Source organism: Thermothelomyces thermophilus, chromosome 7 (genome assembly GCF_000226095.1).
Source record: "Thermothelomyces thermophilus ATCC 42464 chromosome 7, complete sequence".
Taxonomy (NCBI): domain Eukaryota; kingdom Fungi; phylum Ascomycota; class Sordariomycetes; order Sordariales; family Chaetomiaceae; genus Thermothelomyces; species Thermothelomyces thermophilus.
In genome coordinates, this window is record NC_016478.1 from 1,006,052 (window position 1) to 1,028,890 (window position 22,839).

At 56.4% G+C, this 22,839-nt stretch overlaps 10 protein-coding genes across 10 annotated transcripts; 6 read left to right on the forward strand and 4 right to left on the reverse strand.

Moving 5' to 3' along the window:
• Positions 1 to 2,099: 2,099 nt before the first annotated feature.
• On the reverse strand, positions 2,100 to 3,687 carry MYCTH_2311591 (uncharacterized protein). The gene is made up of 6 exons (XM_003666637.1): positions 3,477 to 3,687; positions 3,392 to 3,411; positions 3,266 to 3,323; positions 2,726 to 3,174; positions 2,266 to 2,665; positions 2,100 to 2,214 (listed from the first exon to the last, which is right to left on the reverse strand). The coding sequence occupies exons 1-5, from the start codon at positions 3,566 to 3,568 to the stop codon at positions 2,406 to 2,408; spliced, it is 879 nt and encodes a 292-aa protein (XP_003666685.1). The 5' UTR covers positions 3,569 to 3,687; the 3' UTR covers positions 2,100 to 2,214; positions 2,266 to 2,405.
• A 314-nt stretch (positions 3,688 to 4,001) lies between these two features.
• Positions 4,002 to 5,019, forward strand: MYCTH_2121249 (uncharacterized protein; the record flags this gene model as incomplete). Its single annotated transcript, XM_003666638.1, has 2 exons — positions 4,002 to 4,047; positions 4,112 to 5,019. 2 exons carry the CDS (start codon positions 4,002 to 4,004, stop codon positions 5,017 to 5,019), a joined length of 954 nt encoding a protein of 317 aa, XP_003666686.1.
• Positions 5,020 to 5,036: 17 nt separating this feature from the next.
• On the reverse strand, positions 5,037 to 6,636 carry MYCTH_2316483 (uncharacterized protein). The gene is made up of 4 exons (XM_003666639.1): positions 6,574 to 6,636; positions 6,407 to 6,495; positions 5,439 to 6,331; positions 5,037 to 5,337 (listed from the first exon to the last, which is right to left on the reverse strand). The coding sequence occupies exons 1-4, from the start codon at positions 6,603 to 6,605 to the stop codon at positions 5,254 to 5,256; spliced, it is 1,098 nt and encodes a 365-aa protein (XP_003666687.1). The 5' UTR covers positions 6,606 to 6,636; the 3' UTR covers positions 5,037 to 5,253.
• A 244-nt stretch (positions 6,637 to 6,880) lies between these two features.
• Positions 6,881 to 9,377, forward strand: MYCTH_2311601 (uncharacterized protein). The gene is made up of 3 exons (XM_003666640.1): positions 6,881 to 7,057; positions 7,174 to 7,263; positions 7,330 to 9,377. Exons 1-3 carry the CDS (start codon positions 7,023 to 7,025, stop codon positions 9,029 to 9,031), a joined length of 1,827 nt encoding a protein of 608 aa, XP_003666688.1. The 5' UTR covers positions 6,881 to 7,022; the 3' UTR covers positions 9,032 to 9,377.
• Positions 9,378 to 9,417: 40 nt separating this feature from the next.
• On the forward strand, positions 9,418 to 10,633 carry MYCTH_2311602 (uncharacterized protein). Its single transcript, XM_003666641.1, has one exon. The coding sequence runs from the start codon at positions 9,567 to 9,569 to the stop codon at positions 10,236 to 10,238; it is 672 nt and encodes a 223-aa protein (XP_003666689.1). The 5' UTR covers positions 9,418 to 9,566; the 3' UTR covers positions 10,239 to 10,633.
• Positions 10,634 to 11,307: 674 nt separating this feature from the next.
• MYCTH_2311603 (uncharacterized protein) lies at positions 11,308 to 13,243 on the forward strand. Its single transcript, XM_003666642.1, has one exon. It carries the CDS (start codon positions 11,368 to 11,370, stop codon positions 13,066 to 13,068), a length of 1,701 nt encoding a protein of 566 aa, XP_003666690.1. The 5' UTR covers positions 11,308 to 11,367; the 3' UTR covers positions 13,069 to 13,243.
• A 2,204-nt stretch (positions 13,244 to 15,447) lies between these two features.
• MYCTH_89127 (uncharacterized protein) lies at positions 15,448 to 16,850 on the forward strand. The gene is made up of 2 exons (XM_003666643.1): positions 15,448 to 15,707; positions 15,776 to 16,850. The coding sequence occupies exons 1-2, from the start codon at positions 15,645 to 15,647 to the stop codon at positions 16,370 to 16,372; spliced, it is 660 nt and encodes a 219-aa protein (XP_003666691.1). The 5' UTR covers positions 15,448 to 15,644; the 3' UTR covers positions 16,373 to 16,850.
• Positions 16,851 to 17,140: 290 nt separating this feature from the next.
• MYCTH_2311608 (uncharacterized protein) lies at positions 17,141 to 18,924 on the forward strand. The gene is made up of 2 exons (XM_003666644.1): positions 17,141 to 17,619; positions 17,780 to 18,924. The coding sequence occupies exons 1-2, from the start codon at positions 17,463 to 17,465 to the stop codon at positions 18,637 to 18,639; spliced, it is 1,017 nt and encodes a 338-aa protein (XP_003666692.1). The 5' UTR covers positions 17,141 to 17,462; the 3' UTR covers positions 18,640 to 18,924.
• A 341-nt stretch (positions 18,925 to 19,265) lies between these two features.
• On the reverse strand, positions 19,266 to 20,106 carry MYCTH_2113362 (uncharacterized protein; the record flags this gene model as incomplete). Its single annotated transcript, XM_003666645.1, has 2 exons — positions 19,266 to 19,592; positions 19,636 to 20,106. The coding sequence occupies 2 exons, from the start codon at positions 20,104 to 20,106 to the stop codon at positions 19,266 to 19,268; spliced, it is 798 nt and encodes a 265-aa protein (XP_003666693.1).
• A 594-nt stretch (positions 20,107 to 20,700) lies between these two features.
• On the reverse strand, positions 20,701 to 22,518 carry MYCTH_2311611 (uncharacterized protein). Its single transcript, XM_003666646.1, has 3 exons — positions 22,148 to 22,518; positions 21,729 to 22,042; positions 20,701 to 21,658 (listed from the first exon to the last, which is right to left on the reverse strand). Exons 1-3 carry the CDS (start codon positions 22,262 to 22,264, stop codon positions 20,929 to 20,931), a joined length of 1,161 nt encoding a protein of 386 aa, XP_003666694.1. The 5' UTR covers positions 22,265 to 22,518; the 3' UTR covers positions 20,701 to 20,928.
• Positions 22,519 to 22,839: the final 321 nt, after the last annotated feature.

Sequence of the window (22,839 nt, forward strand, 5' to 3'; positions counted from 1 at the left end):
AATCCTAAATTCGCCTCATCCACCGATTAACGGCGGGGCCTCTCTTTCTTGTATCCTTTCAAATCTCATAACTTGTCTGTCCCCCTACGAGACAATTTCCTTTTGACTATGTCAGAGAGAGGTTTTGCCCTCGACTTGTTCCTGGTTTCTTTTTTTTTGTTGTTGTTATATGATATGCTATTCCCGGTTCTGAAGGGCTTGGGAATCCGGTTCTTTCCGGAAATGATGCAAAAGGAGTTTTTCAGAGGTGGAATGCATTTGAATCTGGTCGATATTTGGATGGGTGTAACTTGTTTTTTTATTGACGTTTTTGGGGCTCTATCTCACCAGGTTAGAGGTGGGCTGCTGGGTTGGTCGTTGTGTGGCGGTCTGCCTGGTTTTTATGGCGCGTTTTTAGAAGGAGAGGATGTTGTGTTGTTCCCCTTATCTCATTTTCCTGGCCTGGGGCGTCTGGGTCAGCTTGCTTGGAGATGAGGGAGGGGTGTGTCTTCTAGGGGATATGTGGGATACATGGATGTGTGTGAATGTGTGTGAGATACCTTGTGAATAGCAGGAAGAGGGTGAGCAGCTGTGAATAAAAGGAAGATGTTCCTCTATAGCTATCTAAGAGAAGCGGGGTGGGTGATGCTGTGGGTAGCAATTGAAGATACTTCAAGTTCAGTCCCATTCCTTCCAATTCCTGGTGTTGTGATAATCTTGTGTGCACAGCGTGTTGAGAAAGTCTCTGGGCAAGGGGGATTGGTGGTCATGATCAGCGGTTCTCTGTTGATAACCCTTCCGTTCTGCCTTAACCCTTCCGTTCTGCCTTAACCCTTCCGTTCTGCCTTAACCCTTCCGTTCTGCCTTAACCCTTCCGTTCTGCCTTAACCCTTCCGTTCTGCCTTAACCCTTCCGTTCTGCCTTAACCCTTCCGTTCTGCCTTAAAACAGCTTCAGGAATATTGCATACGGCCTTCGGAATGTATTTTGTATGTAGGTGTGTGTCGGACTCGCCGCGACCTGCAACTGCATTAGGCGTCCAGGAAGGGCAATATCATCTTGCCTGGATGGTTTCTTTTATCTGAACTCCCTATTTTTCCAGAACAGTATCAGACCGCAGATTTTCAGTCTTTGGCAAGCAATACGTAGCTTTTGCCCTAGGCTTCATTGACCAGAGTTATAAAAACTCTGATTCCCTTCCCACACTTGAGACTTTCCTCTCATATTCCACATGTGCAACATTTGGAAACACTTGAATCTTGTTTCAAAAATACTAAGCAACAAGTGCAAGTCCATCCTCTAACTAATCTGACCTTCTGTTTCCTACTCCCTTCTGCTCTCCCCCCTTGTTTTCTCACTTCTGTACTCCGTATTACATGCTGCATTATACGGGATCACGCATCACGAGCAAACAAACTCAAAACGGCAATGGCAGCCAAGGCATCTTCCAGGCGTACGTGTTTACATCCGTTGCTTGCCCAACGATGGAGAGCCAGCGACCCTCAACATCCCTGAACCGATACCATGAGATATGACATGCGATCCAAGACGCTGCAAGCCCATTTCCTTCCCCCCTTCAAATAGCCTGCCCATCACGAGCTCGATCCAAGATATTGGTACTGTTGCTGGGAACACAGCTCATCCAGGTCATTTGTTACCATCTTATTCTCCCCAGATCCTCACTTATGCTACGTTCCAACCATTCTTGGCGACACTGAAAAGCAAGAACCGGACTGGTACAGAGTCACCCTCTCCCGCCTCGCGGATCTACGAATCTCCCAGGGTAGGACAAGCCGCAGCCTCCGATACTGGGGCGTGCGTAACGGGAATTAAGACGTCACCTCTATCATGGCATTACTATGCGTAAAAAAGTTGCGTAATCAGGCCATCAGAGAGTTCGTCTACAACACCTCGATACACATATATGCCTACGCTCTTCCAGCGATGGCTGGATCGTGCACTGCCTGCTAAAATCTAAGGAGCTGGAACCACTCCGCTCACTCGCTCACTTGCTCACTCGCTCACTCACTCACCAAGCAATCGCACAATGACGGCAGAGATCAGAGTCAGATTCGCCGTTCCGGAACGACTCCTATGTATGAGAAATCCGCACACTTCCCACGAACCCGAAACATGGCCAAGTAGTATTCCTATGGCGAGGCGGGATAACGATTAAGTCCACCCCTCATGACCCCACAGGGCATTCCCCCTCTCCGGCAAAGGCCAGAAAGGGTATCTTTCCCTCATTAGTGCGGTCATGTGTTACCTCGGGCCAAAGGGACGGTACCTTGCACCGCTGTCCGAGTTGAGACGAGAAGAAAGCCAATGCGAGTGGAAATGGGCCGGGAGAGAGACAAAGCCCGTTTGTATCCGCGCCGTTACGCCTGACCCCGAAAACTGCTCTTTTTATTGTACGCCATCTCCTGTCTACCAGCCGGACTCCTTGGGAGCGTCGGCCCACTCGGTGGTGGCGGGAGCGGCACCGGCGGCGGCACCGGACTCCCAGGTGGCAGGCGCGGCCTCGCTCCACTCGCCAGTAGCGGCGGCAGGGAAGCCAGCAGGGGCAGCCTCCCAGTCACCAGCACCCGCCGCGAAGCCGGACTCAATGGCGACGGGGCCCTCCTCATCAACACCGGGGAGCTTCTCCTCCTCGACCTTTTCCTCGGCCTCGGCCTCAGGGTCGCGGTCTAAAAGAACTGGTCAACCTTGCGGCTTCATCTGGAGGCATACGACATGAGGGAACATACAGAAGTAGAGATCGGGCATCACATCCCAGGGGGTCTCGCGGTTGTAGATGGTGCCGCGCAGGCGGAGGACCTCGCGGGCCAGCATCCACCAGATCAGGCCGATGGCGTGACGGCCCTTGTTGTTGGTGGGGATGGCAACGTCGACGAACTCAGTGGGCGAGTCGGTGTCGCAGAGGGCAATGACCGGGATGTTAACGTAGGAGGCCTCCTTGATGGCTTGGGCGTCGGTGCGGGGGTCGGTGACGACGATCAGACGGGGCTCCTTGAACGAACGGGTGATGTAGTTGGTGAAGGAGCCGGGGGTGAAGCGGCCAGCGATGGCCTGGGCGCCGGTGTGGGCGGCGAACTTGAGGACGGCACGCTGGCCGTAGGGACGAGCAGAGATGACGCAGACATCGCTCGGGTTGTCAATGGCGGCAATGATGCGGGCCGCGAAGACGATCTTCTCCCTGCAGACGTGTATGTTAGCTTCTGCGACTTCGCGTCTCACGTCTCCTGACAGGCCGTTTAGGGGCGCCGGCGCCGTTTCATTCCACGTACCAGGTCTTGCCGATGTTGATGATGTTCACACCGTCGGCACGAGTCTTCCAGAGGTAGGCTACACGCAAAGAAAAACCTGTCAGACATCTCTCGTCTTTGGCTGAATACGCGGTCGGGGAGAATTACGCTGCATGTGGACGCCCAGGCTACCGCGATTGTCAGTATGCGCCGCAAACATGAAGGGATCTTCCAGAGTCCCGGGAACACGCACTTCTTGGAGCCGATGTGGCACTGAGCAGCGAGCAGCTGCTCAATGTCGGTGCTCGTGGCATTGAAGATGGAGGGGAGGTTAGCGGGCGCCATCTTGACTGTGCTTTCTCTCGTTGGACGTGACGACGGGAGAAAGATGTCAAGGTTTGGGCGTTCACGAGTGGGATATATTTTTCTGGGCCGAGCGAGCGCTGCAGGGCGGAGCTTCTGCGATTTTGGCACACAAATTCAATTTTGTGGAGAGCCCCGCCAGGGTTGTGCAATTGACGACGAAAAAAGCCAAACGGGCCGTCACCAGCTGGTCAGCCAGCTTCAATTCTTCGACCCGTCGTTTTGCCGACAGCGGGGCCTGGCGCCATGGAGAGCAATTGCGCTAGTCTTGAACAGGATTAGGTAGCGCAAATCGGCCCCAAAACTTTGGGCCCATGCGCCCAGCGAGAAAGTTGCGAGTCGCGCGAGAGCAAGAAGAACTCTCGAGCAGATCGGGGAGACATTGGTAGCTCAAACGAAAAAAGATATATTCGCGATGCCTCCCCGGATACCCGCCCCGCAGGGGCTGCGAAGTCTCGCGCGTGAGATTTCCCGTTTCCATTGGACCTCCAGTTGTCGCCGGTTAGCTAACCATAGCCTCCGCAGTATGCCTTCGTCCGCGTCCGGCCCCGACCCCGGCTCCCAGCCTGCTGCCACTGGTCCAGACCGCCAACCTTTCGATGAAAGAGAAGAAGAAGCGCATGAAGCAGGACCCTTACGGCTGGGCCCAGGCGCAGCAGCGCAAGAATGCCCACCTCAAGCGGCGCGAGGAGATCGAAGCGGAGCGCAAGGCCGCCTACGGTGACCCCGTCCACGGCATCACGACGCCCTTTGTCGAGTCCTTCGACTCGGCCGGCCAGGAGCCCCTCTCGCCCGAGAACCCGGAGGCGGGCGGGGAGCAACACCCGCTGCCGACCTCGCCGCACATCCGCAACTACCTCCTCAGCCAGGAGGAGCTGGACAAGGCGATCGAGTACTCACGGCGGGTGACGATGCCGCTGACGAACGCGGAGAGCGCGACGACGGACCCGACCGCGGAGGCGGCCGAACTGGAGGAGCACGCCCGGAAGCACGCAAAGGCGGTGGAGGCGCTGCGGCGCATCACCGATCTCAAGAACGCCGGCGCAAAGGACCGGAAGCACGCCAACATCCGGCGGTGCATCGAGACGTTCGGCCGCCACGTCACCGACCACACCCTCGAGAACGCAGCCCCCCCACCGGGCCCGGGCCAGGAGCCCAAGCCGAAGCCGGTGCGCGCCGGGCCCGACACCGGGAGCAGCGAGGTGCAGATCGCTATCCTGACGGCCAAGATCAGGGCGCTGGCGCTGGCGCTGGAAGGGCCCAAGGGCCACAAAGACAAGAACAACAAGAGGAGTTTGCGGCGGCTGTGCCACAAGCGGCAGAGGCTGCTGAGGTATCTAGAGAGGAAGGAAAGAGGGAGCGGCCGGTGGCAGTATCTGGTTCAGACCCTCGGCCTGACACCGGCGACGTACAAGGACCAGATCTCGATCTAATACTCGGGGGTTGGGTGGGTTGATAGGTAGATGTGAGTTTGTGTGGAAACCCAGAGAAGATGTGTAACTTCTACCATTGTACATTACCGACGGATTAGACAAGAGAGCACGCGAAGATTCCAACATCTTTGCAAGCCCACGTCACCGCTTGAACTTCGCCAGACGCCAACATCATGCCTCGAAATTCCCAAAGGAAAACAACTCTCTAAGCAACAAGACAAGCCGTAAATAACATCAGAACACGCTGATGTAGTTGTTGATCCGCTCCTTTTGGTTCTGAGCTATGCACTCGGCAATCCACGTTATGTTGCGGATTTCCTGATTCACAGCGTCAGAGACATCTAGTCAAACAACCGGAGAGAGGGGGGGAGGGGGTCCGAAAGAAAAGAAAAGAAAAAGGGAAAAAAATGACAACTTACCTGTTCCCTCAGCTTGACCCACGCATACACGATCGCATAGGTAAACTGCCGCGTAAAGGCGCTCTTTGCAATCTCCATCTCCTTTTGGTAAAACATATCCTCCAGGCTCCTGCCATCCGAGCCGGTCCCGCCAGCCATGTTACCAGGCCCGCCAGGCCCACCGCCCAACCCGGCAGCCTCGAAGAAGGCCTTGTAGTCTGCCACGCCCTCCACCGCCAACCGCACGCCCTCAAAATCATCGGCGCGCGACAGCATCAGGGTGCCTTCGGGATACAGCCGTCCAAAGTTGGGATACAGCTTCTTGCGGTCCGCCTTGGAAAGCTCGGTCCCGAACGAGTTGAGCGTGATGTTGATCGCCCGGCGATCGGCCTCGAACTCGAGCAGCTCCGACATGACCTCGGCGGTCGGCGTGCCGGCCATGTCCGGGTGCGTATTGACAAATTCATAAAAGTCCTCCAGATAGTTCTTGTACAGCGTGTTCCGCACAATCTCGATGTTGAGTTCGTCCAGATCCTGGTGGCTCAGGCTGCCCTTGAAGTAGGGCGCAAGGGGCGTCTCGATCAGCACGCTGTTGTAGAGCTCCTCGATGTTGGTCGCCACGCAGAGCACCGGCATCGTCTCAAACCAGCCCAGCGGGTGGCACCGCTCCAGCAGCTCGCGCGTGTCGCGCTCGTGGAGGGTGCCCGTGATGAGCAGCGCAACGTTGTCGATCATGTAGCCGTAGGTGACGTAGTCCATGAACTTGGCGAGCGAGCCGACCGCGTTGGCGCGGACATAGCGAAACTCGCTCACGAGCTTGTCTGTTGTCTTGGCCGCAAGGCTCGACGTCGAGGGGTTGGGTGGAAGGGATGCGAGGAAGTCACCGTACGCGGGACCTAGTTGGAGTTTGAGGTCTGCAGGCAAGCTGTTAGGGTCGAATGCCCAAGCTGTGAAAGAAGAGAGAGGGGGGGGTTAAGTTGGTTGGCTACCATCAATGGTCTCGCATTGTGTCATGTTGGTGTAGTTGGTGCTGGTGAGCAGTCCGTTGCGATAGCCCCGAACAATGCCCTCGATGTATCTGCGGAGAGAGAGAGCGAGAGCGGGTTAGTATCTGTATGCGTGGCGTTGATCATGGCCTTTTGGAAAGGAGGTATACCCATTGTTGACGTTGAATAGAAGGCCCTCCATCTTGCGCTGCCGGATATGTGTTGAAAGGCTGACGGTAACAGCTCCGCTAGCGGTTGGAGCTTCTTGATGCGGCGTCTCAGGGTAGCGTCACGGCGTTGGTTCCTTGGTTGGCCGGCATTGAGTGGACCGTGCATACGTTTCGCAACGCCCGACCTCCCGACAAGGCGGTCGAACGCGCAGCGCCGCCCGAGCGCCAAGAAAACTTGCCTGCCCCGGGCACAGAGGCAAGAGCTTGGACCTCCAGAGCCCCACCTGCAACTCCAAACTTGGTGGTAAAAAAATTGTTCTTCGCTCTCGACTTTTTTTCTGCGTGAAGCCCTCGGTCAAAGTGCAAGCACAGCCGCAGTCGAGCCGCCTTCCCACGCTTCCACCGACAACAGCAAGCGCGGCTGGCGCACCTTTCGACAAACCGCCACCATGCCTCTCTTTATCCTTACCGAGACCAGCGCCGGGTAAGTGCAAGTCGTCCAATGGCAGGAGACACTCCGCCAGTCTCCAACCGACCTGCCCGTGATGGCATTCTTGCTCTGAATCTGTGGAACCAATTGATCTAACTGGGTAATCTCAGCTATGGCCTTTTCAAGGCGGCCGACAAGAAACTGCTGGAGTCCGACAATCTCTCAGAACGTCTTTCCACCGTGGATAAGATTGTTAAAGAGTAAGTGCACCCTGGCGCGTGCGAGTCGCGTTGTCAGTCTCTTCATGTGCTAACGCTGCCCTCCAGGATTAAGTACAAGGAGTTTGCCAAGTTCGACAGTGCCGCAACAGCGCTTGAGGAAGTTGCTGGTGTGATTGAGGGCAAGGTCACGCCGAAGCTGGCCAGTCTCCTCAATGAGTTCAAGGATGAGAAGAAGGTCACTCTGGCCGTGGCCGAGAGCAAGCTCGGCAGCTCGATTCTCAAGCTTCCCGGATTGAACATCAAGCCCATCTCCGACTCGTCGACAACCGACTTGTTCCGTGCCATTCGCAAGCACTTGCCCGACCTCATCCCCGGCATGCTCCCAGAAAACTTCCAGGAGATGTCTCTGGGTTTGTCGCACTCGCTCTCGCGGCACAAGCTCAAGTTCTCCCCCGACAAGGTCGACGTCATGATTGTGCACGCCGTGTCTCTGCTTGACGAGTTGGACAAGGAGCTAAACACGTATGCCATGCGTGTTAAGGAATGGTACGGCTGGCACTTCCCCGAGCTGGCCAAGATTCTGCCCGACAACTTGTCCTATGCCAAGGTCATTGTTGCCCTCGGCATGCGTGCAAACGCGTCCAAGGCCGATCTGTCCGAGATCTTGCCTCACGAGATCGAGACCGCCGTCAAGGCCGCTGCTGATATCAGCATGGGTACTGAGATCACTGAGGAGGACCTTGAAAACATCAAGCTGCTTGCTGAGCAAGTCATCAGCTACTCCGAATACAGGAGACAGCTTGCCGAGTATCTTGAGAACCGCATGAAGGCCATCTCCCCGAACATGACGGAACTCGTCGGTCCTCTTGTTGGTGCTCGGCTCATTGCGCATGCCGGCTCTCTCATCAACCTCGCCAAGAACCCTGGTTCTACCATCCAGATCCTCGGCGCTGAGAAGGCTCTCTTCCGTGCCCTCAAGACCAAGCACGCGACGCCCAAGTACGGTCTGATCTACCATGCTTCGCTAGTCGGCCAGGCTTCTGGTGCGAACAAGGGCAAGATGGCTCGTCAGCTGGCTGCGAAGGTTGCGCTTGGTGTGCGTACAGATGCGCTCGCCGAATTTGAGGAAGACGCGGATGATGAGACGCGCGCCAGCCTGGGTATCCGGGCCAGAGCCAAGCTCGAGAACAACCTGCGCTTGCTAGAGGGCAAGCCGCTGTCGAAGGGTGTTGCGGTCGGGCCCAACGGCGTTCCGCTCGGCGCCCCCGCCAAGTGGGATATCAAGGAGGCTCGCAAATACAATATTGACGCCGATGGCCTCGGTGCCGAAGCTCAAGCTCCTAAGAAGCCCCTCATTCAAGAGGTGGATGAGGAGATGGCTGAGCTCGATGTGGCGGACAAGTCCGACGTGGAAATGAAGGACGCTCCCAGTAAGAAGGACAAGAAGGATAAGAAGGACAAGAAGGACAAAAAGGAGAAGAAGGACAAATCCCAAAAGTCCAAGGAATCCGAGGCTCCGGCGCCGGCCAAGATTACCGAGAAGGACTACGAGCGCCTGGCCAAGGAGGCCGGCATGTCGGTCTCCAAGTTCACTCGCAAGCTAGAAAAGGGCCAGATCAAGGTGAACGCCGATGGCACAGTAGAGGTTCTCAGCAAGAAGGACTCCAAGACACAGGAGGTTGAGGAGGAGCAAGCTGAGACTCCTGTCAAGTCGAAGAGCTCGAAGCGCAAGCACGAGCCCGAGGAGGAGACGCCAGCGAAGGAGGAGAAGCCAAAGAAGAAGAAGAAGAAGTCCAGCAAGGAGTAACCGGTTGCCTGTTCTGCTGGGTTTATCTCTTTTACTTGCTTCTCTGTATGATACACCTTCTGGCGTCCCGGCTGGTGGTTTTGGCGTTTGGATGGGCAAGAAAACGGCGTTCGGGTGGATTGGTTGTGTGTATTCGTGCCGCACTCCAGCTTCAGGTGATGAAATGGCAGGAACGGCGGCTAGTGGCTGGTGCTCGCTTCACGCGGCACCAATTCTCGACAGAGCGAGAAATAGCCTTATTACAGAGTGTCCAGTTTGACTTCCAGATGATATGTTACGTGTATTGAGAGAGTTTGGTAGCCCAGAGAGGAATCAGTGCTTAGTCCTTGCTTATCGCTTATCGCCCCAAGCACTACGGAGTACCTCGTTGCTTCGCTGTGACCGGGGCCCCACCGAAGCCTCGTCACCAAGGGTCGCTTTGCGGAGCGACTCGCCAATTCGAGGTTCCCAGTTTGCCGCTGAGTGCTGACCTGTGTACGGAGGAGTTAGCGTGCCTGACTACCTGTGCATTCTACAACCCAGCACCATTCGCAAAATGCCAGACTCTCCACGCAGACGGTCGCGGTCACGTTCGCGATCGCCACCGCGACGCCCAAAGGTGAGCGGCGGCTTCAAATGGAAGGACAAACGCTCGGCCGACACCGACGACCGACGCGATGACCGGGGCCTCCAGCGCGGGTACCGGGACCGTTCACCCAGGAGAGACAGAGAACGTGATCGCGGTTTTGGAAGGGATCGGGATCGGGATCGGGATCGGGATCGGGATACTCGCGACAGATCACCCAGGCGGGACCGGAGCCGGGACCGCGATCGGGAGAGAGAACGAGACAGGGACAGGGACAGGGACAGATACCGCAGAGACCGCTCCCCGCGAAGCAGCAACAATAGTCGGCCTAGCGACCGCGATCGTGACGCGAAACCAAAACCTAAGAAAGAAAGGCCAGCGGCAGCACCAACAAACCCTGGCGAAGAAATGATTGTCGTCACGGTCAACGACCGCCTCGGCACCAAGGCCCAGATCCCGGCCTTCCCCAGCGACACAATCGGCCAGTTCAAGATCATGGTCGCGATGAAGATCGGGCGAGAGCCGCACGAGATCTTGCTCAAGAGGCAGGGGGAGCGGCCATTCAAGGACGCCATCACGCTGGGTGACTATGGAATCTCGAACGGTGTGCAGCTAGATCTGGAGGTGGATACGGGGGATTGAGCGACTTGTTCCTCCCACCACTTGTCAGCACGACTGCAGGCCGCGGTCCCTTCGTGGGCGGTGGGTGGTGGAAGGGCACGCATGGAGAGGTCTCGAGTGGATGCGCTGCTACAGTGGCAGCCAACTTGCAAGGACATCACTATCTGCTGCTGAGGGCTCGACTACCAGAATGGCTTCGTTCTCAATATTCTCCTAGTTGAGGCTTTCTTGCTGGAAGGCCACAGCTAGCCTAGTCCCGTGAGGATGACCCAGTCTCACTCTCCTCCTCTTCTCAGTCGTTGATCTCCCATCTTCATCCCCTCCCTGACAACTTCTGCCATAGAATACCAAATTAATTGACAACTTCAATTGATCTACTGCGTAGCCTAGTAATGCTCTAACTGTCGTGTGTATTATGTCATGTTCAGTAATGACACCATGGTCCCAGGCAGTGAGGAAGGGGGGTGTCCTGGTCGATATGCGTGTGTCCCATGTGTTTCAGAGATGTGTTACATTTCTCTACAGCAGTTACATGATCTAACGTGGGCGCTTGATCTCTGTGATGTAAACCCGCGGACGAGCCTCGGCAGGGATCAGGCCGCTGGCAAGGTTTGTCAGGACCTGCGGGGGCTGTACCCAATTCAACTCTTTCCTGTAGTTTCAATCTCGGTTGCTCTTAAAGAATCATCCAATGGGTGAACAGGAAACGTAAGAGAAGGAATCCTAGAAGAGGCCTTCAAAATGTACCCAATACCGAATGGAGCATCTGGTTACTCCTGGTTCGTAGATTGTCATCGCCCAAATTGGCATCAATGCATCCATGGCTGGCCTTGCCCCATCTCTCCCCATGTATGCTACAACATCAGTTCTCAGAGCAGCGGCGCATTGCATCACAAAATAGATGAAAACCGTCTCTACGATGGGGTGTCCCCCGTCGGTGCACTACACAGTACTCCGTAGTGTACTACAAAAAACGGCAGCAGGAAATTCTCCGATTGGCTATTCTCGAACCAGCGAAACAGGCGGCGAAAAGCTGCGATAAAGCCTTATCGGCCGTCACTGACCCCGAAAAAGTATCCCGAAGGTCGAAGTTAGAACAACTGCACACAACGAAGCCGTCGAGGCCCGAATAGCCGTGAACAAGCCTGCCATGTCCGGGACGGTCCTTAGCACGCTGTGCAGCATCTGCCACACAGAGCCACCCAAGTACAAGTGCCCGCGATGCGGCGTGCGAACCTGCTCCGTGCCGTGCGTCCAGAAACACAAGGCCCGCGCCGACTGCGATGGCGTCCGCAACCCCAGAGCCTTCATGCCATTGAAGCAGCTCAAGACCCCCGCCGGAGTTGACCACGACTACAACTTCTTGACCTCCATTGAGCGCGCCCGCGAGCGGGCCGAAAAAGAAGTTCTCGAGGCCCGCCGGCTGCTGAGCGAGAAGGACCTGCGACCGAAGAACGAGGACAAAGTATTCCAGAAGGTCTGGTACGGTGACGAGCTGCGCCATGTCCCGGTGCAATCACAGCCGTACGGAAAACCGGAAGGTCCGGCGTTCATTGACGGGTTTGACAAGCATGTTCGCCGGCGGTTGCGGTACCTCAACATTGACGCCATCACCATGCCCAAGGGCATGGCACGGCAGAGAGAGAACAAGACGGCCTGGAATAGGCGGACACAATCCATCAACTGGCAGGTCGAGTGGCTCGTCTACAGCGCGTCCGACCTCGGTTTCACATCGGCGCTACACGACCAACAACAACCTCTCCGCATTCTCTGCAAAACTCTCGAGGGCACCGCCCTCCACTCCGGGTTAGCGTCCGCGCTTGACTGGCATCGCGGCCAGCTCGACCGCCGAAGCCGCGAACAGCCCGACCCGACCGAAACTGACAATGAAGCCGAGTCGGATGACGGCCCCCCGGCCGCGAAGAAACGCAAAACCCATCACCACAACAAGAACCAATTCCCCACCGTCTGCCCGATCCAAGATCCATCGACCAGCACCTGGTCCTCGGCCCCGTACTCCTTGCAGTACCAGCCCACAACTGCCTGGTCTCAGACCATTACTCTTCCGCACGCGGAAACCACTCTGGAAGAAAAGCTTATGTCGTGGGATTTCTACCTTGTCAACGTCGTCCCGCCGCCGCTAGCAGCCTTTGCGACGGCCACCAACGACGGGAAGAACCAAACAAAGAAGGGGGGCAGCAAAACAATCATTCCGCTTTCGTCGACAGAAAGTCTCACCGCTGCGTTGTCAGGACGCAGAGTACTCGAATTTCCTACCGTCGTTGCGGTTCCGGGCGGGTGGGGGCCGCCGGCGGGGTACACGGTTGAGCTGGACGAGAGGCCGGACAGGATCCGGGGGGCTGCCGGACGGGCAGCACGGGCGCATCGAAGGGGCGCTAATGCGGACATGAGTGCCGATACTGGCAATACTGGCGATGCTGGGGAGACGCTGCCGCGTCCCGGCCCCGCCAAGCGCCCGAGACGACAGGGTGCCGATGGCGCTGGCGGCAGGGGAGGGAAAAGGTTCAGGTCCAGCCCCAGCCCCAGCCGGACTGCGGCGCTGCCACGGGAGGAGCTTGTCGGGCAGCATCAGCAGCAGTCGGATGACGAGGGCGATGCTGAGGAGGGTGAGGTGAACAGCGACGGGGACGAGGTCATGGGTGAAGCGGCGGACGCCGACGGGTATGTCGAGGAGGCGGACGATTCAGATTCGGAGGATGGTAGCAGCAGCACGACAATGGGCAGGGAGGACGAGGCTGGGCAACCTCAGCAGCAAGAGGAGAACCGACCAGAGGCAGGCAGGCCGCGTGGTGGGCTGGTCGATTATGGGTCGTCGGATGAGTCGGATTGACTCCGTCATATTCCCGACCCCCGCTGCCAGTGAAACTACGGAGTACATCTCTGGGTCGATTGGGACTCGCGTAATAAACGACGGCCAACTTGTATGCCTAGGAAGTTGTAGAAGCGCACCAAACGGAGGGCAGAATCCAACGTCTTCTGTTTTTGTAACGGTCATTGCGAGGAGACGGACCTTTATTCTATGATTGTGTGTGATTTACTTGGTTACGCTAGATTTTCGCGTACGCATTATTAGGTTCCCAGACATAAACCTGAAGCAGTACTGCCTCGATATATCAAGCTGCTTCGGAGCCTGAGTGAGCCTGAGAGGATCAGGAAACTTTCTTTTCTACACGCGGGAAATTTTTACACCGTAGGTTGACGGGGGTTTATGAAGGATTATTTAAAGTGCCGCGTAGAGGATCCGCTGCGATTGTATCCAAGTGTCCGTACTTTTCCGCATGCATGCGCCAGGGTATGAGGGTACGAGGGTGGATGGCACGACAGGGACGTGCTCCTGACCTGTAGACCGGGAGAGGGACTGCGCCTCGGCTTCGTGCTGTATGTAAGGTAAGTTACCCAATAGGTAGGCACCTAGGCACCTGAGGTAAGGATAACAAAGGTTCAAGTGAACCGAAATCCCTACAGCCTAGACATGCAGGTTTAGTAACCCCTCGGTCACCCAGGTGCTTCCGCGGGCAAGGCTGGAAAGAACCTAGGCCTGACGGACGAATGTGTCGCCTCTACCTGAGTTTAGGTACATTAATAATGGTCATGTTTCGTACCTCGTCTCTCAGAAACGCGGCCTAGTCAGTCTGGTTGGAGATCGATCTACGATGCAATTAGTCAATAGTATTCTAATTTTTCGCAATTTTCTCCGAGACAAACAGTCATGGAACGGAGAATGCTGCTGCTGTGGCGAAGCTTCGGGCCAAGCGAAAGCTCTAAAACTACGTTAGCTTCGCCGCCTACTCTCTACTCGGAAGGGGATGAGAGAATCAAGAGATCGGCAATGGTGATTTGCCGCATCCGATCATCCGATCTCGAGATTGGTTTGTCGTGGATCCGGATCTTCCAAGTGGCCGTACCTGGTACCGTTGGACACGCACGAAATGATCAGTGGATTTTGTGCTGACATGTGATTACGCCAAGGCGCCTGGGCAAACACGTTTTGACAGTTGCATCAAGAGCGGGGCCCAGCGGAAACAGCATCCGTGGTGGGGGTTAGCAAGGTGGGGGGAGATGTGCAGGCCACCCATCTCTCTGATGCCTTTCGACCCAGGAGAGTCTCAGCTAATGGGGAGCCTCGTCATCGCCCGCACACCAGAGATAACCAAGGTACGGAGTAGGTACCTCAGAGCGAGTTGAGAACCAACCGGTGTACAATCAAGGTATCGGCTCTCAAGATGCCTTGGATTGAGTGGTACGGAAGATGTTGCGGTCCTCACCGGTGAGAGCAGCCCTCCAATCAACCGCGCCAACAGATTGAACCGTCACCGTACTGCAGCATTCTTTGGCGCATCTCATCTTTTGCGGCAACGGTGATGTGACCCTGTCTTGGCGCGTCAATCAAGACGATGCGCAGCATAAGTAAGGTAGCCAGCATATCAGTCCAGATTGCCGGTCTCGGGCGAGTCCAAGGTTTGTCAGACTATCAGGGCCAAACATCTCGCCATTCTGGGAATCAAGACATGCCCCAGCCAGTCAAAACCCCCATGTTATCTAACAGGGCCCCCGAGAAGCTCGACGACACGCTACGCCAACGCTCGTCGGACGGCTTCTCGCGCTTTACTTAGATGGGGAGGGGAGTTGTATAGTTACTAGCACATGTGCACCACGGAGGAATATTCAGATTGGTACTTTCGCACTACCTAAGGTTGGTACTAGGCAGAACATGAACCGAACTATCAAGTATCCATATCGGGTTGGGAAGCTGCTCGAGGAACGCCAGAATGCCAGGAGCTTGGGCCAGCTTTCACATGTCCAAACAGGCTCTTCTTATCTTGCAGGACAGGGGTGTTAAACGGCTGCGAGTGGCTGCTGCTTCATGTCTTACCCCACCTCGCCATTGCATTGGCACGGCAAGACGCCATGGCGATTAGAACTGCCATCACGACTTGTTTGGCCACTGGAGAGCAAGCGCCCCTGGCGGGCCTTGGTTGGCTGGCAGCACATGCCGTCTCCCTGGGAAGCAGCACATGCAATCGGAAACTGCGACTGGTAAAATGTGGCGTCGGTTGCACCTTATTGCGGCGGTATCTCGGTCGCTCGGGTGCTTGCTCTGGGTGCGCCTTTCCCTTATAACAGACATCCAGCGCCCCTGCCCATCCATCATTCCACCTTCTCTCTCTCTTGACTTGCTCTAATCCTTGCACTCGTATTTCCGGGTCTCCCTTCCCAGACATTGAACTGGCAAACCCGGCTTCTCTCACAACCCTTCGCGTGCACACAAGCTTAACATTTCTTTTCTGTTTTGAATTTGGTTCAGGTACAGCCTCATTTGCTCCATCTTCTCTGTACGTTTTCGTTTCGATTTCACGAGACTCACGCGACCTGATAGTGCATCGTAGAGCAACAAGCAACGCAACAATGGCGGAGACCAAGACTTCTCCTGTGACCAACGGCGACTCGCCGAATTCTGACACACTTCGCGTACGTCCAACATATTGTCCCGGCCCGCAGGTGGCATTTGCAGCACGCATTAACTGACGGAGACACAGCACCTCCTGACTCTCCCGGCTGTGCAAGATGGCGTCCGCGCATTCAGCTCCAACCCGCTGGGCAGGATCTCGATTCGGTTGACCAACTCGGCCTACCACTTGGTGGGTGCCCCGGTGCTGTCTCTCTTCAACAAGCCGCTCTCCTACGTGACGCCCTACGCCCAGCGGGTGGACGAGTTTGGCGTGCAGACCCTTGCCAAGGTGGAGGAGAAGTACCCGATCGTCAAGAAGCCGTCGCCCGAGCTCCTGAAGGGCGCCAAAGAAGCAGCCTACGCACCGGTCCGGCATGTGGCCGAGGTGTACAATGGCGCGTACCAGAAGACGTCGGGCAACCACACTATTGCCAGCGGCAAGGCGGCCGCCAAGACTGCCGTTGTGGTCTCGGTTGAGGGCGCCATCTATGCCCTCCGCGAGGCCCTCAAGTTTGGCCAGTCGTTCCACGTCACCGAGTCGATCAAGGCCGCGATTGACCAGCTCGAGGAGGCGCTCCGGCGCCAGAACGGAGAAAACATCAACAACCATACCGCAAACTCCGGCCACGCCAGCAACCGCCGGGACGAACCGGAGACAACTGGAGCTAAGATCTCCAGCGACTGAGTGCGCTTACTCTAATATAACCATACATCGTGTTGACGCGCAAGGTAGCCGGCAGCCAATCCGGTTTCAAGACTAGTCCCGGGAAAGCAGGGAAGCACAACTGTTCATCTCCTTCGGCTGGATCTGAAACTGGTGGGACTCGGCAGCGAAACAGAAACTCGAATTGGGTTGATCTTTTTTTAAAAACCCCGTATTTATCTGCTCGTTTGGGGGGCGGGGGCGGGGGCGGAGGAGAGGAGGGGGGGAAGCGTGTTGAGGATTGGACTTGTTTTGGCAGGAAAACGAAACAGGGATAGAAACGGGCATCATGGTGTCGTAGTTTCCAACGGGGGACTGCTGTGTTAGTATGTAACTGGCGAGGTCGAAACAGAGACGGGAGTTTGCGCTGAAAATGCACTCGCAGGGCTCAGATAAAGATGCAAAAAAAGGTGACAGGTGAAGGAGTCAGCATCGAAAGAAAGCTTCATGGCTTCAAGGCAACCCCTAATGACATCCATTTTCTCTTCAGCAAGGGACGAGAAACGGGTGATGCACTAAATCCAATCGCATCTCGTTCGCCTCAAATTCTTGTAAACGGATCTCTTGAATCAGCCATCACTCAGCGGATTCTCGAAGCATACCACAGTACTCCATTCTTCGATTACCGGCCATGACGTAAGCAACGCGCTAGCCCGATTGGGAATTAAGCTCTCGATTTGCCCCGCCAACATCTTCTGCCGACAGTCTTCTTACCATAGCCTTAGTCAGGAGGGGTAGCTTTTGGGGACCGAAGCTTCGTGATCAGTTATAAAGCCGAGATGTGTTCTTTGTCGTGGCTTGGAAATACGCCAAGTGCGCTGGAGTCTGCTAGATTTGTATATAACGAGCTTTTTGCCTGGCCGACTCGATGAAGGCCTTTTTTTCACCAGTAACGATTGCAATCTCCGTCATTGTCGGTCTTTGTTCGATCTTGGCTTTCTTTAAGGGACAAGAGCTCCTAGAAGTCGCAGCAAACAACCCCGTCATCTCCCAACTTCTACCGGCAAAGGCCATCGCAACCGTAAACACATCAAAGTTCCCCGAGGGTAGCATCTCGCAAACCAGCACAACAATGACCGCCGCGAACACCACCACCACCAGACTCCTTCCTCGGCTCATTCGCCAATCCTTCCTCGCCGTTGAGCAATCCGAAGGCGCTGGCGCCCGCGTGCGCCGCTCCATCGGAACTCCCAAGTTGAGAAACTTGAGTCCCTTCCTGATGCTTGACCGTACGTTTCATTCCCCGATAGCTTTTTTCCGCTTTTTTGTCTCATTTTTCTTCCTCGAGAAAGAAGGGGCAAACAACCCCGGATGGGCTACCTGGCAGTGAACTGGGGCGAGGAAAACAGAAGGGCTGACTGAACATTTTTTTTTTCCTACTCTTTTTAGACTTCTCTGTCTCCCCTGGCGCCGGTTTCCCCGACCACCCGCACCGCGGCCAAGAGACCATCACGTACCTCCTGCAGGGCGGCATGGAGCACGAGGACTTTGCCGGCAACCGGGGCCGACTGGGGCCGGGGGACCTGCAGTTCATGACGGCCGGGCGCGGCATCGTGCACGCCGAGATGCCGGTGCAGAACGAGGACGGCAGCCCCAACGTCGGCCTGCAGCTGTGGGTCGACCTGCCGAAGCGCCTCAAGGCCTGCGAGCCGCGCTACCGCGACCTGCGCGCCGACGAGGTGCCCGTCGCCGAGGCCGACGGCGGCCGCGTCCGCGTCAAGGTCATCAGCGGCCGCAGCCACGGCGTCGACTCGGTCAAGGACCTCGCCTACACCCCCGTCTGGCTGCTCGACGTCGAGATCCAGCCCGGCGGCCGCATCGTCCAGCCCCTGCCCGAAGGCTGGAACGCCTTCGCGTACACGCTCGAGGGGGAGGTGCTGTTCGGGGACGGGGACGGCGACGGCGAGGTGGCGGCGGGGCCTGCGCCGCCGCCGCCTGCGCAGCAGCAACAACAACAACAACAGCAACAGCAACAGCAGCAGCGGGCGGTCGGCCCGTTCCACAACGTCGTCTTCGAGGCGGACGGCCAGGCCGTCTACGCGGCCGTGGACGAGCGCGCAGAGAGCAGCGCCCGGTTCGTCATCGTCGCCGGCACCCCGCTCGACCAGAAGGTGGTCCAGTACGGCCCCTTTGTGCTCACCAGCCAGGAGGAGGTGTACCAGGCCTTTATGGACTACCAGACCCACTCCAACGGGTTCGAGAGGGCCAACGGGTGGGCGAGCGAGATTGGCAAGACTATGGTACATTAGTAAGGAAGGGGGGGCCGGAGGGGGGGAAGGTGTGGGTGGTATGTACGTACAGTCTGTCGGGCCAGGTTAGACGAGCCACAGGCCAATGATGGAACACGGGATTGTTGGATATCCAGGAGTTGTTTTGTGTGGATATGTATCAATATTTACTCTCTTTCCAAGACGTTCAAGTTCTGAGAGCCCAAGGATCGCATTCTGTTATTGAAGATTGGGCAGGTGATGTACGGCATGACCATAGTAAGGGACTAAATGAGAAAAAATAGAAGACAGCCAAACACATAATAGGCATATACCAAGACACATCCTCAGTGAGAAGGAACAGGGGCTGCGCGAGGCGCATCGAGTGTATATTAATTATTTGCAAAACCACCACAGTTACATGCTTGCTCCTGTTTCCTAAAACCAGCTTGACAACCCATTTTGTGGACATTTAGCGGGAAGTCTAAATATTGAAAGAGCGTTCCCCGTCTGGTCTCCGTGGGGCACATCATTCCATCAAGTCCCCCCCTATGGCCAGCCCCCCTAAGATCTCTATCAACTCGGTCATTTGACTCGATATCCAGAACTCCCCCCTTTCCCCCCCCCCTTCTTCCCTTTTCACTCCTTTCCTTCTCTGCTTCCCTGTTTTACCTTGTTTTCGTTTTCTCAAAAAGAACCCTCAACACATCGCTCCCTTCTCGGCCATACTCGCCTTGGGGCTCCCCCCCCGCGTCGCTCGCCTCGCCGGACACCTCCCACCACCTATCCTCCTCCATATCACCATCCCCCCCGTCGTGATCGTTCAATCGATCACCTCCATTCCTCTTCTTCTTCTTCTTCTTCTTCTTCTTCTTCTTCTTCTTCTTCTTCTTCTTCTTCTCTTCTTCGTACAAACGCCGCGGTGTCCGCCGCATCTGCCGCTGCTTCCGCAGCATCCGCCGCCGCCGCCACCTCCGCCTCCGCCGCCGCCTTGGCTACCAGATCCTCCCAAAGCTGCTTGCGGTAGCGCGCGCGCACCTGTGCCTGGTAGGCGAGCTGGGCGGGCGACGGCGTGCAGCCGCGCGGGAGCGGCGAAGGGCACCCGCCGAGGCGCCAGGAGAGACATTCGAGGAAGCTGGGGCGGTAGCAGCGGCGGCGGTTGTTGTTGCTGTTTGTGCTGTGGCCGTCGTCGTCGTAGTCTTCTTGTCCATTGACCGGGACGAGACAGTTGTGGCGGAGCTCCGAGCCGTAGAGGCGGTAGTCTTGTTCATTGACCGGAAGAGTGGTGCTGCTATCAGTCGGTGCTGCCGTGATTGAAGAGCGGGTGGAGCTCTCCTCGTCCATGGTCGAGAGTGTCCTCATAGGCCCGGCCAGGGACGCGAGATGCTCGCCCTGTGAGAGAGAAGTTGGGAAGGTAGAGTGAGACAATCGGGAGCCCTGATCCTCGGCAATGGGGGGAGCGAATGCGTGAGACTGAGTCTCCGGAGGAGTAGTGGTATCAGGAGACATGGTGGGAATACTGTTTGCACGAGCGTTTTGGCCTGTGTATAGTCCTGTGGTTGGAATATCCTTGCAACGAGGAGGTGGCTTTTGAGAGGTCAGGATGATATTGAGGCAAGCTGAGCATGAGGTAGAATATGTTCGCGGAGGATGGGAGGACGGCAGTCTTATACTTTGACCGGGCAGGCACGCAGCGACTGATGATTTGCAGTGTGCGTGAAACCAGCACGCGCAGAAACCTTTGGGAGACGTAAGCCTAAAGGCGTCGCACGCGTTGTTCGCATTGCTTCCGGACTGATATGCAATCTTTGGACACCGGAGTGGCGGTGGTGCTGGGGTCCTGGAAGCACATCGATTACGACAGTGCCTCAGCATGCTTCAAACCATGCATGCGAGTCGACCTGCGCAGAAGTTTACACTTGATTCAGGAGACAATTCTCGCAAGACACGAGCGTAGGGGTTCCAGCCCAAAACGCTCAACTGATAGCGCAGAATTGCCGGGGCGTGCAGGCTGCTTTTCGACCGCAGAGTGGAACATAGATAGAATGAGAGCGTTAAGACGCTACATTCCCAATTCAATCGTACTGCATCGGTGTGTGTCTCATACGCGAAAGCACATGCAGTCCTCGGAGGTGGAGGTTCGTATATTGTGTGTCGACCAGCGCGTATGAGTGCTGCAGGCCAAATGTCCGGCACCTAGCTGGAACTCAGAGAGAAAGCGGTTCAGGCTGGGGCAGAGTGAGGCGTGGGGACGCGGGGCCGAAGCGAGAGTACAAACGAGCAAGCCGCGCGGAATGTCTGCGGTGAAGAAGCTCAATTTTCTAAGCAAAATCATGACGGATTACCTGCGGGAGGCTTGTAGACGGGCGGGTTCTTGTCCCCGTCAAATACCTTCCCGCTGCCATCATAGGGCGTCTTGGTGATCTTTGTCCTCGACAATGCTTTCTCGATCGATGGCAAGATCCCGAGCCCGCTGGCGCCGACGAGTTTCGTGTTCGGGAACGGAAGGGGCAGTCGTGCGGAAGTATCGTTGTTCAGCAGGCCGGGGTACGGGACCGAGTTGTCGACGGTGGCGGCATTCTCCGGTTCCTTGTTTGCGGTGTACCTGAGCTGATCCGCGACGAACTTGAAGACATTCGCCCCGACGTCATACCGGCCCAGGGTGTGCAAGCGCCAGTTCAGCTCAAGGGTGGAGAGCATGCTGTAATGGGTGTAGAAGGTGTCGTCTTCGGTGCCCTTGAGGGCCGGCGGGATGGCGTTGCCCAGGAGCAGGGTGACGATGTGGTTGGGTTCCTCGTACGTCTCGGACTCGTCGTAGGTAAGAGCGATCAGAGTGCGCTCGTCAAATGCCTTAGCGGCCAGCAGCGGCTGCAGGAACTTGTGCGACCACTTGGTGGCGTAGTCGAGCGTCGTGTTGTGGCCGTCGTTCATCATGTTGGGGCTCATGAAGACGTACTCGGGCACCTTCTTGGCAGCGAAGGCCCGCTGGAAGGCATCGAACGAGTCGATCTTCAGCAGCCGCTCGCCGTCGTTGGTGATACTGTCGAACGACACAAAGGGACTGGTGGGAGAGGTTCAGTTAGCCGGTCGTCTTCCAAGGACTCGAGGGGCCCGCCCAGTTCCACCCTTACTTGTGCTTCCTGACATAGTCCCATCCGTCGGTGCCGGTTGACCCGTCGCTGGCGTTGCCCATGTAGCCCGGGCTGGGTATGTCCTCAAAGTAACCGGCCCATGTCACGCCTTTTTCTTCGAGCAGGTCGACGATAGTGGCAACATCTTCGGGCAGGCGCACCCAGTCGTCATGGTTGAGGCCGAAGTAGTCGCCCGCGATGGCGGCAAGGTAGTTGGGCTGGCTAGGGTGTGTATGGGCGAAGTACCTGGTCAGGAGGATGCCGTGCCTCTTTAGATCGACAATGCGGTTGTCGACGACGACCTTGGCAAAGTCCTGGACAGTGCGTGGTTCGTCAGCGGTGGAGAACTTGCAAGCGAGGGCCTACTACACTACTAGTATGTAAATCTCGGAAGGATTGTCATCAACGGTCAAGCGCACCTGATTCTCGAGCCAGATGGTAATGAAGCGGTCAAACGCTTTCCCCCGGCGGACGGGAGCCGAGAGCGCAACTCCAACCCAAAGCCATGCCAAAAGGTTGACGAAGAATCGCTTCATGGTGTCTGCGACTCACGGCATCTCGTCTGATGCCGGACGGGATGGGGAGCGAGAAACGTTCTGCTGCCAAGCCTCAGACACGCAGGGCCCAATTACGCACAGGGCGACTAGGGCGCAATCACAGCGATTCTCGGAAGAAGCCGAGGGGAGCGTATCTTGGGAAGAGCAAACAACAGAAAGAAAGTTGAACTGAGCCGAATCCCCATCTGCTTGCAGCCTGCAAAGCGGAATGCTGAGTTGACCTTGGAGAGACTCCCCTCATTTGCGTATTTATTTGCACGACTTTTTCTAACCTTCCCAACGTTGTGCTAATGGTGCCCGCCCGAGGCTCTTTAAGGTCAGGGTTAGGGTGTTCAACCGTGCGTGCTGCATCTCTGCCGCAACTGGTTGCACTTGATTCCCAAATCGTGCAGCACCGAAAGCAGAACGAATCAACCATGCATCCTGTTTAGAAAAGATATCCGCTCGATCTCAGATTGTGAGTTTACAGGAAACACGAGAAGAGAGCATTTATTATTCTACGGATTACAGTCCAGAGTTTGCTCGGCGATCTCGGCTTTAACTGTCGACACCTT